General features: G+C 57.2%; 2 protein-coding genes across 2 annotated transcripts in view; both read right to left on the reverse strand.

Moving 5' to 3' along the window:
• PLXDC1 (plexin domain containing 1) overlaps nt 1–445 on the reverse strand; it is a gene marked incomplete at both ends in the record, with an annotated part of 54,339 nt that extends 53,894 nt beyond the window's left edge. Inside the window, one exon of the mRNA XM_084237050.1 lies at nt 370–445. Within this exon, the coding sequence (XP_084093176.1) occupies nt 370–445 (76 nt within the window). The remainder of the gene's footprint in view (nt 1–369) is intronic.
• A 4,233-nt stretch (nt 446–4,678) lies between these two features.
• On the reverse strand, nt 4,679–9,814 carry ARL5C (ARF like GTPase 5C; the record flags this gene model as incomplete). The annotated part of the gene is made up of 6 exons (XM_084237729.1): nt 4,679–4,727; nt 5,792–5,943; nt 6,417–6,500; nt 7,843–7,990; nt 9,093–9,153; nt 9,769–9,814. 6 exons carry the CDS (start codon nt 9,812–9,814, stop codon nt 4,679–4,681), a joined length of 540 nt encoding a protein of 179 aa, XP_084093855.1.
• Nucleotides 9,815–11,436: the final 1,622 nt, after the last annotated feature.

The raw sequence follows: 11,436 nt of genomic DNA on the forward strand, positions 1-11,436 counted from the left end.
CAGGGAAGAGAAAAAGGAGGCAAGCCCGGGGCAGGAGCTCCCAGCTCGTCGGAATTCAGGCTGTCCGGGTGTGACCAGGGTCCCTAAGACTCCCGCCGTCGCCTTGGGGGCGACAGCCCATCGCCGTTTGGAACCCCTCTCCTGGGGTCCCTCCCGTGTCCTTCCAGGAGGAAGGTGAGGTCGGAGCACGCACACGCCGCATGTGTTTAGCAAAGTGGGGTGTCTGTCCACCTGCCACAGCCCGCAGGCTCCTGACCTCCCGCGGGCAACCCCGCACCCCGCCGGCCCATCGGTGCGGCCCCCACCCCCGCCTGCCTGCCGGCCCCCCAGCGCCCCGCGCCCACCTGGGCCAACTCCCGCCCGTCCTACCTGCTCCGGACTGGGGGCCGAGCGCCCGGGCCGCCTCCCCGAGCGCCAGCACGAGGAGCCAGAGCTCGCCCCGCATGGTGGCGGCCAGGACCCGCCCCCGGCCCCTGCAGCCGGGCCGGGCGAGGGAGGGGGCCGGGCAGGGGAGGGGGCCGGCGTGGGCGGGGGCCCGGCGGGCGGCGAGGGGCGCGCGCGGGCGGCGAGGGGCGCGGCGGCGGGAGCCGGGCAGCTTCGCGGGCGCCTGCGGGCGGCGAGCAGCGCGGCGGCCTCGGAGCGCGGCCGGGGAGGGGGCGGGGCGGGGGGCGCGGCGCTCCGCGCTCTCCCCGAGGCTTCCCCGGCGCTCCCCGCCTCCCGCCCTCTCCCCGACAGCTCCGCCGCCGCTCCCCGTCGGGGGGCGGGGCGGGATCGGGGACCGGGCGCGGGACCCGGCGCTGGAGGGCCGCCCGGAGCAGCAGCCGCCCCGCACCTCGGCTCCAGCCCCGGCTGCCTCCTCCCCGCGGGGACGCCGCAGAGGGGGGCCGGGGACCAGACGCCGCTCCGGGCCCTGGGTGCTGCCCTGCGCCCCACGCCCGGCTGCCCCAGGCTTCTGCGCTTTCTGGGTTTGTTCCTCGGAGTTGGGCGGTTTCTGACTCCCGGTCCCCTCGCCCCAGGCGTTTCCCCTTGCGGCCGAGACCCCCCGCTTCTCTCCGCCGCAGAGAAAGCTCCGGGTCCCACCCCCACCCCAAGCCTCCACTCCACTTCGTCGCGCCACCCCCCATTTCCAGCACTGCCGTGCCCTCCAGCCCAGCAGACAGGGGTGCCTGGCTCACCCCTTCTTTGAAATAGCCCGGACCTGCCCCCACCACAGAAGGCAAGGGAGGACCCCCCTCCCTGGGGGCCCGGGGCCTGCCCGGGGGCCAGCCCAGTCTCTCTTCAAAGCCGGCCCAGATCCAGGAGACGTCTCACCCCATCTTGTACCAGACTCTGGGGAGAGAACATCTTTTTTTTCTTCCAGGACAGAATAAAAATACCCTCAATTGAAGAGATTTAATAGACGTCAGGGAATCAGGTCAGGGCCGGAGGTGCCGCTCCCCTCCCCTGACCTACTTGGGGCGACGGCAAGGAACTGGAGCTCTGGAGGGTGGGCGAGTGAGGGGTGAGGGGGCTGGAGAGCTGAGCGCCCTGGGGGGACCCCAGGAGTAGGGATATGCGTGGGGATAGGGGAAGGCACAGTGTGGGCTGAACAAGGAGGGTTTCTGGCGCTCAGTCCCAAGAGGGGACCTGACAAGAAACAGGAACTAAAGATTCTCAGATCTCTCAGGGTCCCGGCTCCTCCCTCCTCACGCTCCAGGGGCCCAGAAACTACCCGGGCCAGCCCTCAACCCGCTAGTCCTTTCCCTTGGGATAAGGCAAGGCCTGTCTGTAAGTTCTTCTCGGTGTCTAATTTAAATCCCAGTTTTGTCGACTCTCAAACAGGATCAAATCAGCTGCTGCTCTCAGGGCGGCTCCTGTTGCCCCCAAGTGGCCACGGGGTGCACCGCCGCTCTCGTTTGGGGGGTTCGGGCTTCCCCGCACCTACCCGGCGCGCCCCGCAGAAGGTCTGGGTGCGGGCGCCCAGGACGGATTTCCAGCTGCGGCCCCATCTCTTCGACCCCGTTGGAGGTGCCCTGCGGGCTGTCACTTTGTAGGGTTCGGGCTGAAATCGCAAATTGAAAACATCAGAAGGCAATGACGTGTACAGTTTAGGTACGTCAGTCTAGAACTTGAGCGTCCACCAGTCACCTGGAGCGCTTATTAAAACACATATTCCTGGGCACTACCCCAAGTTTCTAATTCAGTAGTTCTGGGGTGCAACTGAGAACAGACATTTCTAACACGTTTGCATGCAGGTGGTGGTGCTGGTCCAGCGACCACATTTTGAGTCACGGCTGCAGAATTCCCTACTTTCTTGCACTCTTTCGCCCTTCCTCAAGTCGCCCAAAAGAGAGGTGGCAAAAGGAAACCCAACATAAAATTAGGGAAGAAAAAATATGAAACAAAAAAAAAAGAAAAGAAATTGGACCCCACCAAAACGGGACCCAGGGGGCACCCGGATTTGAACCGGGGACCTCTTGATCTGCAGTCAAATGCTCTACCACTGAGCTATACCCCCTCTGCCGGCGAGCGTCGGCTGATAGTCTTTTACTGTCATTGCCGCGCAGGCGCGGTGACAGGCCTACTTGAAGACGTGAGATCCACGGTTTACCAGAAATAAAGAGAATCTAAACCTCAGGAGATTATTCGTCCGGGAGCAACTTGTTTCTCAAGCTCTGAGCTAAATATTTCAATCGCTATTGTCAGCAAAATGCAACGTGGGGATGTGGGCGTGGAAGCCTGTCGAGCCTCCCTTCGGGGGCGGGGTCCCCTTCTAGGCTGGGATCCTCCACCCTCCACCATCCCCCGCCCCCGCCGGAGCCTCTCATGGAGTCTCGGCTCCCCAGTCTCCACACCATGCGTCCACGCGAGCTTCTCCGACCTCCATCCTTGGAAATTCAGCCTCCCTCCCTGAAAGCAACCCCTGGGGTTCACTGACGGGCTGGGCCGACCTGGTGGTGCTCCTGCCTGCGCCGTGCAGTGACCAGCAGTCCACACCGCCTACCAACCGATCGACCCGGAGCTCCTGACCCTCGCTTGCACATACACACGCTGAGCGCAGGGCCAGGCAGGGCCCGGGTCTCCATGCCCACTCGACCGCAAAAGAGGTTGGCGAGGGCCAAAGACCCGTCCACTCCAGTTCGCAAGGGGGTTCAGAGGTGGGCGAGTGGAACAAGAAAACAGGAAAAACCCGATGCGCGAGGGGGCACCCGGATTTGAACCGGGGACCTCTTGATCTGCAGTCAAATGCTCTACCACTGAGCTATACCCCCAACACAAGAAGTGTTTTCCATTAGAATAAATTTCTATGAAATAAGGAACTGCTATCAAATTTCCATCACTACATTATTTGTAAATTGTGCCTGAATAATTTGATGGGAAGAATACAGAAGCTGAGTGGGCACGGGTAGAATTCCTGGGTTCTTCCTCCACAATCACACCTGGGGACAACCACAGCATTAAGGATTTCTAAACCCTCTGTATCTGTTTCTAGAGAGGCCCATTGCTTGCCTTGTGAAGGAGACCTCAGAACCTCCCAGGTTTTGTGGGGTAAGAGCACTGTTCCCTATATACCAGATGGGCAGCCTGGGTTTCCAGCCCATCTTCTTTTCCATCTAGAGAGAATTCCTGGGCTTTTCCAACCTCTAGGGTTCCTACTCCATGGAGTCAGTATCTCTCCCCCAGGCCCAACAGAGCCCAGAGTCTCCCAGTCATGGCTAGCCAGGCAGAGCCCAGGACTAAAAAGCTAGTTCCCAGCCAAATGGACTGGAAGCCCCCAACCCTCCATTGCCAAAGCAGATTTTCCCCTAGCCTCAGAGCTTTGTACAAAAACCAAAGCCAGGCAGAAGGAGCCTGGCAGAAGGCGCAAGGAAAAATAACAAGTGAGCAGTTTTTAATGGCATTTATTAATGCTATTTATTTAATGGCATTTATTACATTTATGAAAATCTGAATACATCATGAGAGGAAAATCATTACAAAAAGACACACAGTGAAGAAGAACTTTTAGGTATCTGGGCCATTTGGGAGGAGAGGGATCCCACTGCAGGCCAAGGATGGAGGGACTAACACTCAGAAGCTGTAGTCAGAGCCAGCATCTCCCAGGGTACCAGAAGGGGAGGGAAAGGAGCCCCTGCAGGCCATGGACATTCCCCTCTGGAATGTCACTCCTCTCTCTTGCCATCCAGTTCTTGACTCTGCCCTCTTATCCCTGAGCCCACCAGATTTCTGGAATCTTCTTTGCCTAAAGGCAAAATATGGAATAAAGATGAAAGAGGGGCAAGAAAATGGAATGAGGGGTGAAGGGGGCTGTGGTAAGGAAGGTGGAGGTAGGGTTCTAGGAAATTAAGAGCAATCCCAGGAGTCTCTTACTCTGCCCCCCCCCCTCCAATTTGTCCTACAGAGAGGTTGAGGGCTGGAGGGAGTGGGCTCTACTTCCTAATCCCACAACATTGCAACAGCTTCCCTAGTGTCTCCAAGAACACCTGCTTCCACGGAGTGAGGGACAGTCCTTTCTGTTGTCCTGTCTGCAGCAATTCCAGGTGTGTCAGTTTCTCAGTGGGGGGCTAAGTGGATGCTGGCAAGCTCACTGTCCATAGCTGCCCCTGCGCCCTCCAGAGAACCTTAGGAAGGTAAGTCACTTGAGCATTCCACCAACGTGATCCATGCAAAGTCCCCAAAGTTTCTGCTTGGCCTCATGTCAGCTGGCAGTGGCCTGAGATTGCAGCCACTGTAGCCCGGCCGGCAGCCTGCAGGGAGGGAGGAACAGCAAGGTTCAGCATATCCCAAGAGGATGATGGTCTTCAAGACCCTGGGCCCAGTCCCCAGCAGACTGAGAAGGAGACCTAACTTACATCCAATCTTTCAACCAACAAATATAAACAGGTGGATGCCTACAATGCATTGGGCACTGTGCCAGGGGCTGGAGATACTGGTGGAAAAACAGAAACGCCCAGTAGGGCATACAATTGCGCTGCTGTGACAAAGGTTACAAAGGAAGGGTGCATTAGCCTCTGGGAATCAGAGGACACACCTTAGCAGTGTCTCTGGGCAAGGCTGTGATGCCCCCTTTCACCGTCTCCATCACTGGGGGCAGTGCCAGGGTGACTCCAAAGTCCTGAGGCTTCATAGCAAGTTCCCCCATTAGACTGTGAGCCAGTGTGGGGTGTTGGTCACGTCAGCATCACCTGACTCAGCATGGGGAGCGGGACTACTTAGGAAATACTGGTTGAAATGAACTGACTGTGGGTTGGGGGATGAGGGATCTTCCTGAGCCAGGGGGTGGCAAGGTCACTGCCATAAATGGGTGGTTCCTTGGGCTGGACGTCACAAGCTCCTGGCAGCAGTGTGGGCCTGCTTGCTGCTGAACTGCCTTTGTTCCACTCACTATAAAAAACCAACTGGAAATGAAATGCTAAGGCAGTTCCTTTAGGATGTTAACCCTCCATCTTCCAGATTGGTGGCTGTCTGAGTAATGTGCACCTTAAAGATTCAATTCCCGTCCCTATTGGCGTTTGATGATGACAGATAGTCTGAGCTCCAGTCTTCCAGTTACACTACCTCAAATGTTGGGGTTGGGATTTCGGTGGATTGTCACCTCTCTCCCCACTAGAGCAAGGACTTTGTCTTCCCTTTGACAGCAAGAACTCTGCCTTGCTCACTGCTTACCCACAGCACCTCAGCTGTGGGAGGTGCTCAAGTGACTTGACTCAGGATCTAACTGTGAGCCAGATGCTGACAGGAGAAGGTTCTGGTGGTCAGTTGTCCATTGGTTGGAGCGAGCCCTGGAGGCCCAGGTAGGGCAGCCACTAACCCTTCTCCGGTGAGGGCACAGCAACCCTGTATGTGCCAAGGGTGGTCTTTGATGTTACTGAGGGTAAGGAATTGGGAGATTTCCACAGTGGTCATAGAGTCCTTCATATCTTGCTTGTTGGCAAAGATCAGGACAGAAGCATCTCGCAGGGCCTGTGGACAGAGGATCCCAGTCCTGATCAGCCTGCCGGGGCCCAGCCTCCCTTCTCATAATCCCGTGAGTCCTCCCTGACTGGCCTGCAACAGCAGCAGCCACAGCAACTAACACCATAGCTGCAAGATGCCTCCCAACCAGCCCAGGGGTGTCTCGAGAATGCCAGGTGGTGGGAGTTTGTTGATCTCCCTCATTTTATACTTGTGGAAACCGAGGCATAGAGATGCAGTGACTTGCCCAGGATCCCCACAACAAGTAGGAGGTAGAGTTAGGACCTGAACCAAGCAACTTTGGGCTCAATTGTGCTGAGGTCATCATTGTCCTTCATCTGGGATAAACTAGTCTGGTCCACACTAATGAGAGAGAGGCTTTCAGAGATTGGGGCATTAAGGATGAAGCTCAGAGAGGTTGAGGGAGTAGGCTGAGGTCACATGGCTAGTACACTGGGCCCTCCCGACCCCCAGGGGCTTACCTCATGGGACAGCATCTTATAGAGCTCCTCCCGAGTGGTCAGCAGTCGCTCCCGGTCGGTGCTGTCAATCACAAGGATGATGAACTGGCCAGCAGAGGGCAACTGTGAGTGATGGGCTTTCTCTTTGGTGAAGGGGTCTCCTGCCCCAGTGCTCCCCCACTGGCCTCTGCACTGCCCATAAGTAAGCTCCCCAGAAAACCACTGTCCCACCTCAAGATCTCAATGCTCTAGCCCCCTTCCCCCCCGCCCCCCACCTGGGTACAAGCACAGTCTCTGCTTGTTGCCAGAAGCCATGCTTAGCACCAGGGCATCAGGGCTCCATTTAGAGCTCCATAACCATGTGAAGTGGAGCCATATTGATCCCCATTTCACAAATGAGGAGACTGAGGTTCAGTGAGATGACTAAGCTTGCCCTCAACCACACAGCTGGTGGGTGGCAATGCTGGAATTTGAACTTAGCTCTGTCTGACTCCAGGAATTAAAGCACTGAATTCTTTTTTTTTTTTTTTAATTGACTTTTTTTTAAAAAGATTTATTGGGCCTCCCCGGTGGCGCAGCGGTTGAGCGCTGGGTTGCGAAGCTGCCCGCAGCCTCTGCAGCGCAGGTTCGATCCCCGGCTGCTCCCCGGCCGCTCCCCGGCCACCGGAGGAGAGTCCCACATGGCGCGCAGACCTCTCCTGCCGCCCGCTGCTCCCCTCAGCAGTGTGCTTCGGTCCTTCTGCCTGCTCTGCTCCCCGCTCTGGCTCTGGTGAATTCTCTCACCCTCCCGCGCTTCTGACTGTACCCAGTGCATGTATAAACAAAACAAACAAACAAACAAATAAATAAAAACATGCCTCTATTAAAAAAAAATCTTAAAAAAAGATTTATTTATGCATACAAGAGCTGGGGCACAGGCCAGAGGTGTAGGGGTGGTGGTGAGAGGACTCACCAGAGACAGAGTGGGGAACAGAACAGGCAGACCAACTGAAGTACACTGCTGAGAGGAGCAGCGGGCTAGTCAGGAGAGGTCTGCTGAGCCATGTGGGTAGCTCCCTGGCCAGGGGATCGAACTTGTGCTACAGTGGCTGCGGACAGCTTCATAGGCTGCGTCTTAACCCCTTGCGCCACCAGGGAGGCCCTTAAAGCACTGAATTCTACCACTGCCAGAGTGGGAAAGTAAGCCCCAAGGAGATGAAGGACCTACCCAACCATTGTGTCCATCAGAAAGAGGCCAGCGAGTATTCAAAAATGTTATCAGGCACTGTGCTGGCTGTAATATTTGACACATATACAATTACTGTTGTTTTATTTTTTAATTTTACCACCACCAAGGGAGGTCATGATGGAGCTCCACCTCACAAGTGGAAGACTCAGAGAGGTTAAGTAACTGGCTAATGTCACACCCGCTGCCTTGGAGGCCCCTCCAGGCCAAGTGCCTCCTCACCTCCGTGTTGGAGTAATACGCAGTCCAGGCAGAGCGCAGGGTTTCCTGCCCCCCTAGGTCCCACATGAGGAAATGGGTCTTCTGCAGGACAATCTCCTCCACGTTGCTGCCGATGGTGGGATTTGTATGGACCACCTCGTTCATCAGGCTGGGGAAGGAGAGTGTGCGAAGAATTCATCTCAGTCCATTGCCAGCTCTGCTCCTAAGTCAGGATGCTCCCAAAAGGCTGACTCTAACTCAGAACAACTCAGTCCAAGTTCCCTGAGCATCTGCTGGGCACAGGGGAGTGAGGAAAGGAGACCAAGTCCTGCCCTGGCTCTACTGTGGGTAGAGCAGTCTCCCCAGCTTGAATCTGCAGTTGAGTCACCTGGGGGTTGCATGAAAATGCAGTTTCAGTGGTTGGGGCCCAAAGTATTTGCCTTTCTACAATGTCTCCAGATAATGCCAGTGCTGCCGGTCCCAGGACCACACTTTGAGTAGGAAGGGATTAGGGAAAAAGGGATTAGGAAAAAAGGCCATTGCATAGGTATTTTGTTTAAAGCAACACAAACCACAATGCACATGTCACATGTCAGGAATGTAAAGGCCTGGGGAGTACAGCTAGGAGCAAGGAGTGAGAGGGAAACTTACTCTTGCACTGTGCGATATTTTTTCTTTTTTTTTTCTAATTAAAAAGAAAAAAACGAAGCTAGTTACACACATTACTTCTTCAGGAGGGAGTCTGTCCTAATGGTCTGGAGGCTCCAAAACAGGAGAGCGAGGCGCAGAGTGAACCTCGGGGAGGCTGGGAGGGAGGTGCCTCGCCCGCGTGCCTGCCTCTGCCGAGCCAGCTGCGACCGACCCAGCCGGACCCACAGCTTGGCCCTCGCCTTTGGGTTTGAAGAAAGGGGGAGAAAATGAAGAGACAAAGCGGGGTGCAGGAGTTAGAAGGGAAGACCTGCCACGAGGGGCAGCGAAGAGCAGGAAGAAGAGGCGTCCAGCCAGCCACCGCTTTGGCGCTGCCGGGGGTGCACGGCGCGAGGAGAGGGGGTCCCCGCGCCGCGCGGGTCTCCAGGGCCAGGCCGCGGGGCCGCAGGGCAGAGCGAAGGTCACACCCGCACCCCACTCTCTCTCCTCACTGCGGGGAAACCCGGGAACCTAAGAAAAGGCTCCGGTGATGGGTCAAATGCTTGTCAGTCTGGTCGGAAGCCCAGTCCCTCCGCCCCCCACCCCTCAAATACACACACTTCCCCCACCTGAGAGGCACTTACAGCTGGTAGAGGATGGTGGTCTTCCCCGCATTGTCCAGTCCCACGATGATAACTTTGTGCTCTGGGGGCATCCGAGGGAAGGACAGGGTCAGGGCCAAAGCCGATGACCAAGGGACCATGTGCCCCACCAGGCCTCCCCGGAAGGAGGCAAGTGTCCCCAGCAGGCTGGGGGACCTCTGCTCCCCACCCCACCCCACCCTACGCCACCAACACACACACAATACCAGCAGGACAGGCTTCCTTCCCTCGGGCCCGACACCTGCATCATTTCGCAAGAGTGAAAACCAGCGCAGAGCCCCTCCGCCCCGCTCCCCATTTCCAGAAAAGTGAAAGTGCCAAGGGGCTCAGGCGCGCGGCGCCGGCCAAGCCAGAGCAGGGCCGGCAAAGAGCAGAGCGAGCAGAGCGCCAAGTCACAGTCGCGGGGAACGGATGGCGGCTTTAGCAGGAGGAAGGAGACTCGCTCAGCCCCCGGCCCGGGGCCGCACTGAGACGCGCCACTCGCGGGGCCCTCGGAAGGGGGCCGGGGAGGCCGCGGAGCAGGCGAGGAGCGCGCAGGCAGGACCCCCAAGCCCGAGGTCCCCCGCCTCAGCGCCTCTGCCCCGACGACTCCAGATCAGGGGAGCCCAGGAGAGAGGAGGATTAAAGCGGCCTCTTGGAAAATCTGTGCGCCCCTTACCCTGTTTCACGAAGACGCCCATTAGCTTAGCAATCAGATGGCCCATGGCGGGCCCGGCCCCGCAGAGGCAGGGACTCCGCGGCCCTCGCCCACCGGGGTCTGACCCGAGGCTCGGAGCCCCGCCCCGGGGAGGATCGGGCAAGTTTTGCCAATGAGGTCACGAGGCCCCACTTGTCACCAAAGGCTGGGAACCCCCTGAGATCGCTGGCCCCTCCTGGGCCCTAAGATGACAGCAAGCTGCCTGTCCAGAGAGGCACAGGAAATGGCATCCAGACTCCCGTATTCCCCATTAACCTGAGAAAATTTCAGAGTTCTCTGGGCACCTGGTCCCCCACTGCAAATCCAGGATACTGAGCACAGGGACCCACAATCCCATCCCAGCTTCCCCTTCTTCCGGTGCCTTGTCTGGGGCACTAGACTGAAGCAAAAAGTGAGACCTACCGTTGTACCTGGCAGCTGTGTGAGCAGATGGCTCAGGGTCCTGTCTGAGCTGGGGAAATACCCTAGACAACCCATCTCTAGTTGTTTCACAGAGTTTGAACTTTGTCAAAGTGAGCTCCCTGGGAGAAGGCAAGCCCTCCTTTTGAGGGTCCCTGGGTAACAGGCAACTTCTGGGAGCAAAGTTGTGCTGCGTCTAGCAGTCACTGGCGAATGGGCGGCCCAGAAACAGCTCCTTGGCTCCCGAGGGTGGGCACCAGAAACAGGCGTGGAGCAAGGAGAGCTGGCTCAGCCAGAGAACGTACAGCAGGTCCCGATCTCAGGCAGCAGAGGAGAATCTGGACAAGGGCATGGGGTGGGGAGACAGGACGGGGAGCCTGTTGTGGTTTGTGAATTTCCTTCTTTGCTTCAACTGGGGAAAACACAGAAAATGAAAAGGGAAGTAGGAGAGGCAGACGAACCCCAGGCCGAGGGGGTGGTTAAGAGACGCCAGTCATCACACAGGAGAGCCTGCCTCTTCCACCCCACTGCCCCCCTGGAGCCCATGTGTGCTCCCCTCCACTAAAGGATCAACCCTTGAACTGCCTACCATTTACCCAGGGCATCCTCACCGCCCCATCAACCATCTTTAGCACAGCTCAACCTTAACTGGTTTCCCAGCATCCACTGGCCTCAGCTGTTTCCTCGCCTGACATTCAGGAATTTCCATGAACAGCCCCCACCTGCCTTTGCAGGTTTGTCTCCTGGGTTCCGCATCCACTGGTCCTTGCCCACACGGGCCCAGCTCTATCCCACTGTGCTTCTGCATCTGCATTTCCTCCACCTAAATGCCCTTGACTTCTGAGGAAGGAGAATTCCCGAAACCATGTAGCTGCCTGCCATGAAAGCCATTTACTTCCCAAGCTCTGTCCTGGGTCTCCTGTGGTCTCCAGTCAAGGGAGTGGGGCTTGTCCCTACACTGAAGTTGTTGACCGGCAGGTCTGTTTCCTCCAATCACCAGTGAGCTCAGGAGGTGGGATCATGTCTTGTTCACCACATCTGCCCACTCTGGGCCGGGTCCAGTGCCTGGCACTTGGTACTTGGCAGGAGTGTGTTGCAACTGGACTGAAATACAATGAGTAAGCTACAGTTTGAGAAATTATGTAAAAGTATTAAACAAGGGATAAGTACAAGTTAAAGAGGATTGAGGAAGGGCCTCCCTGGTGGTGCAAGGGGTTAAGATGCAACCTA

The sequence above is a fragment of the Talpa europaea genome, assembly GCF_964194135.1.
Source record: "Talpa europaea genome assembly, chromosome: 7".
In the NCBI taxonomy this organism is placed as follows: domain Eukaryota; kingdom Metazoa; phylum Chordata; class Mammalia; order Eulipotyphla; family Talpidae; genus Talpa; species Talpa europaea.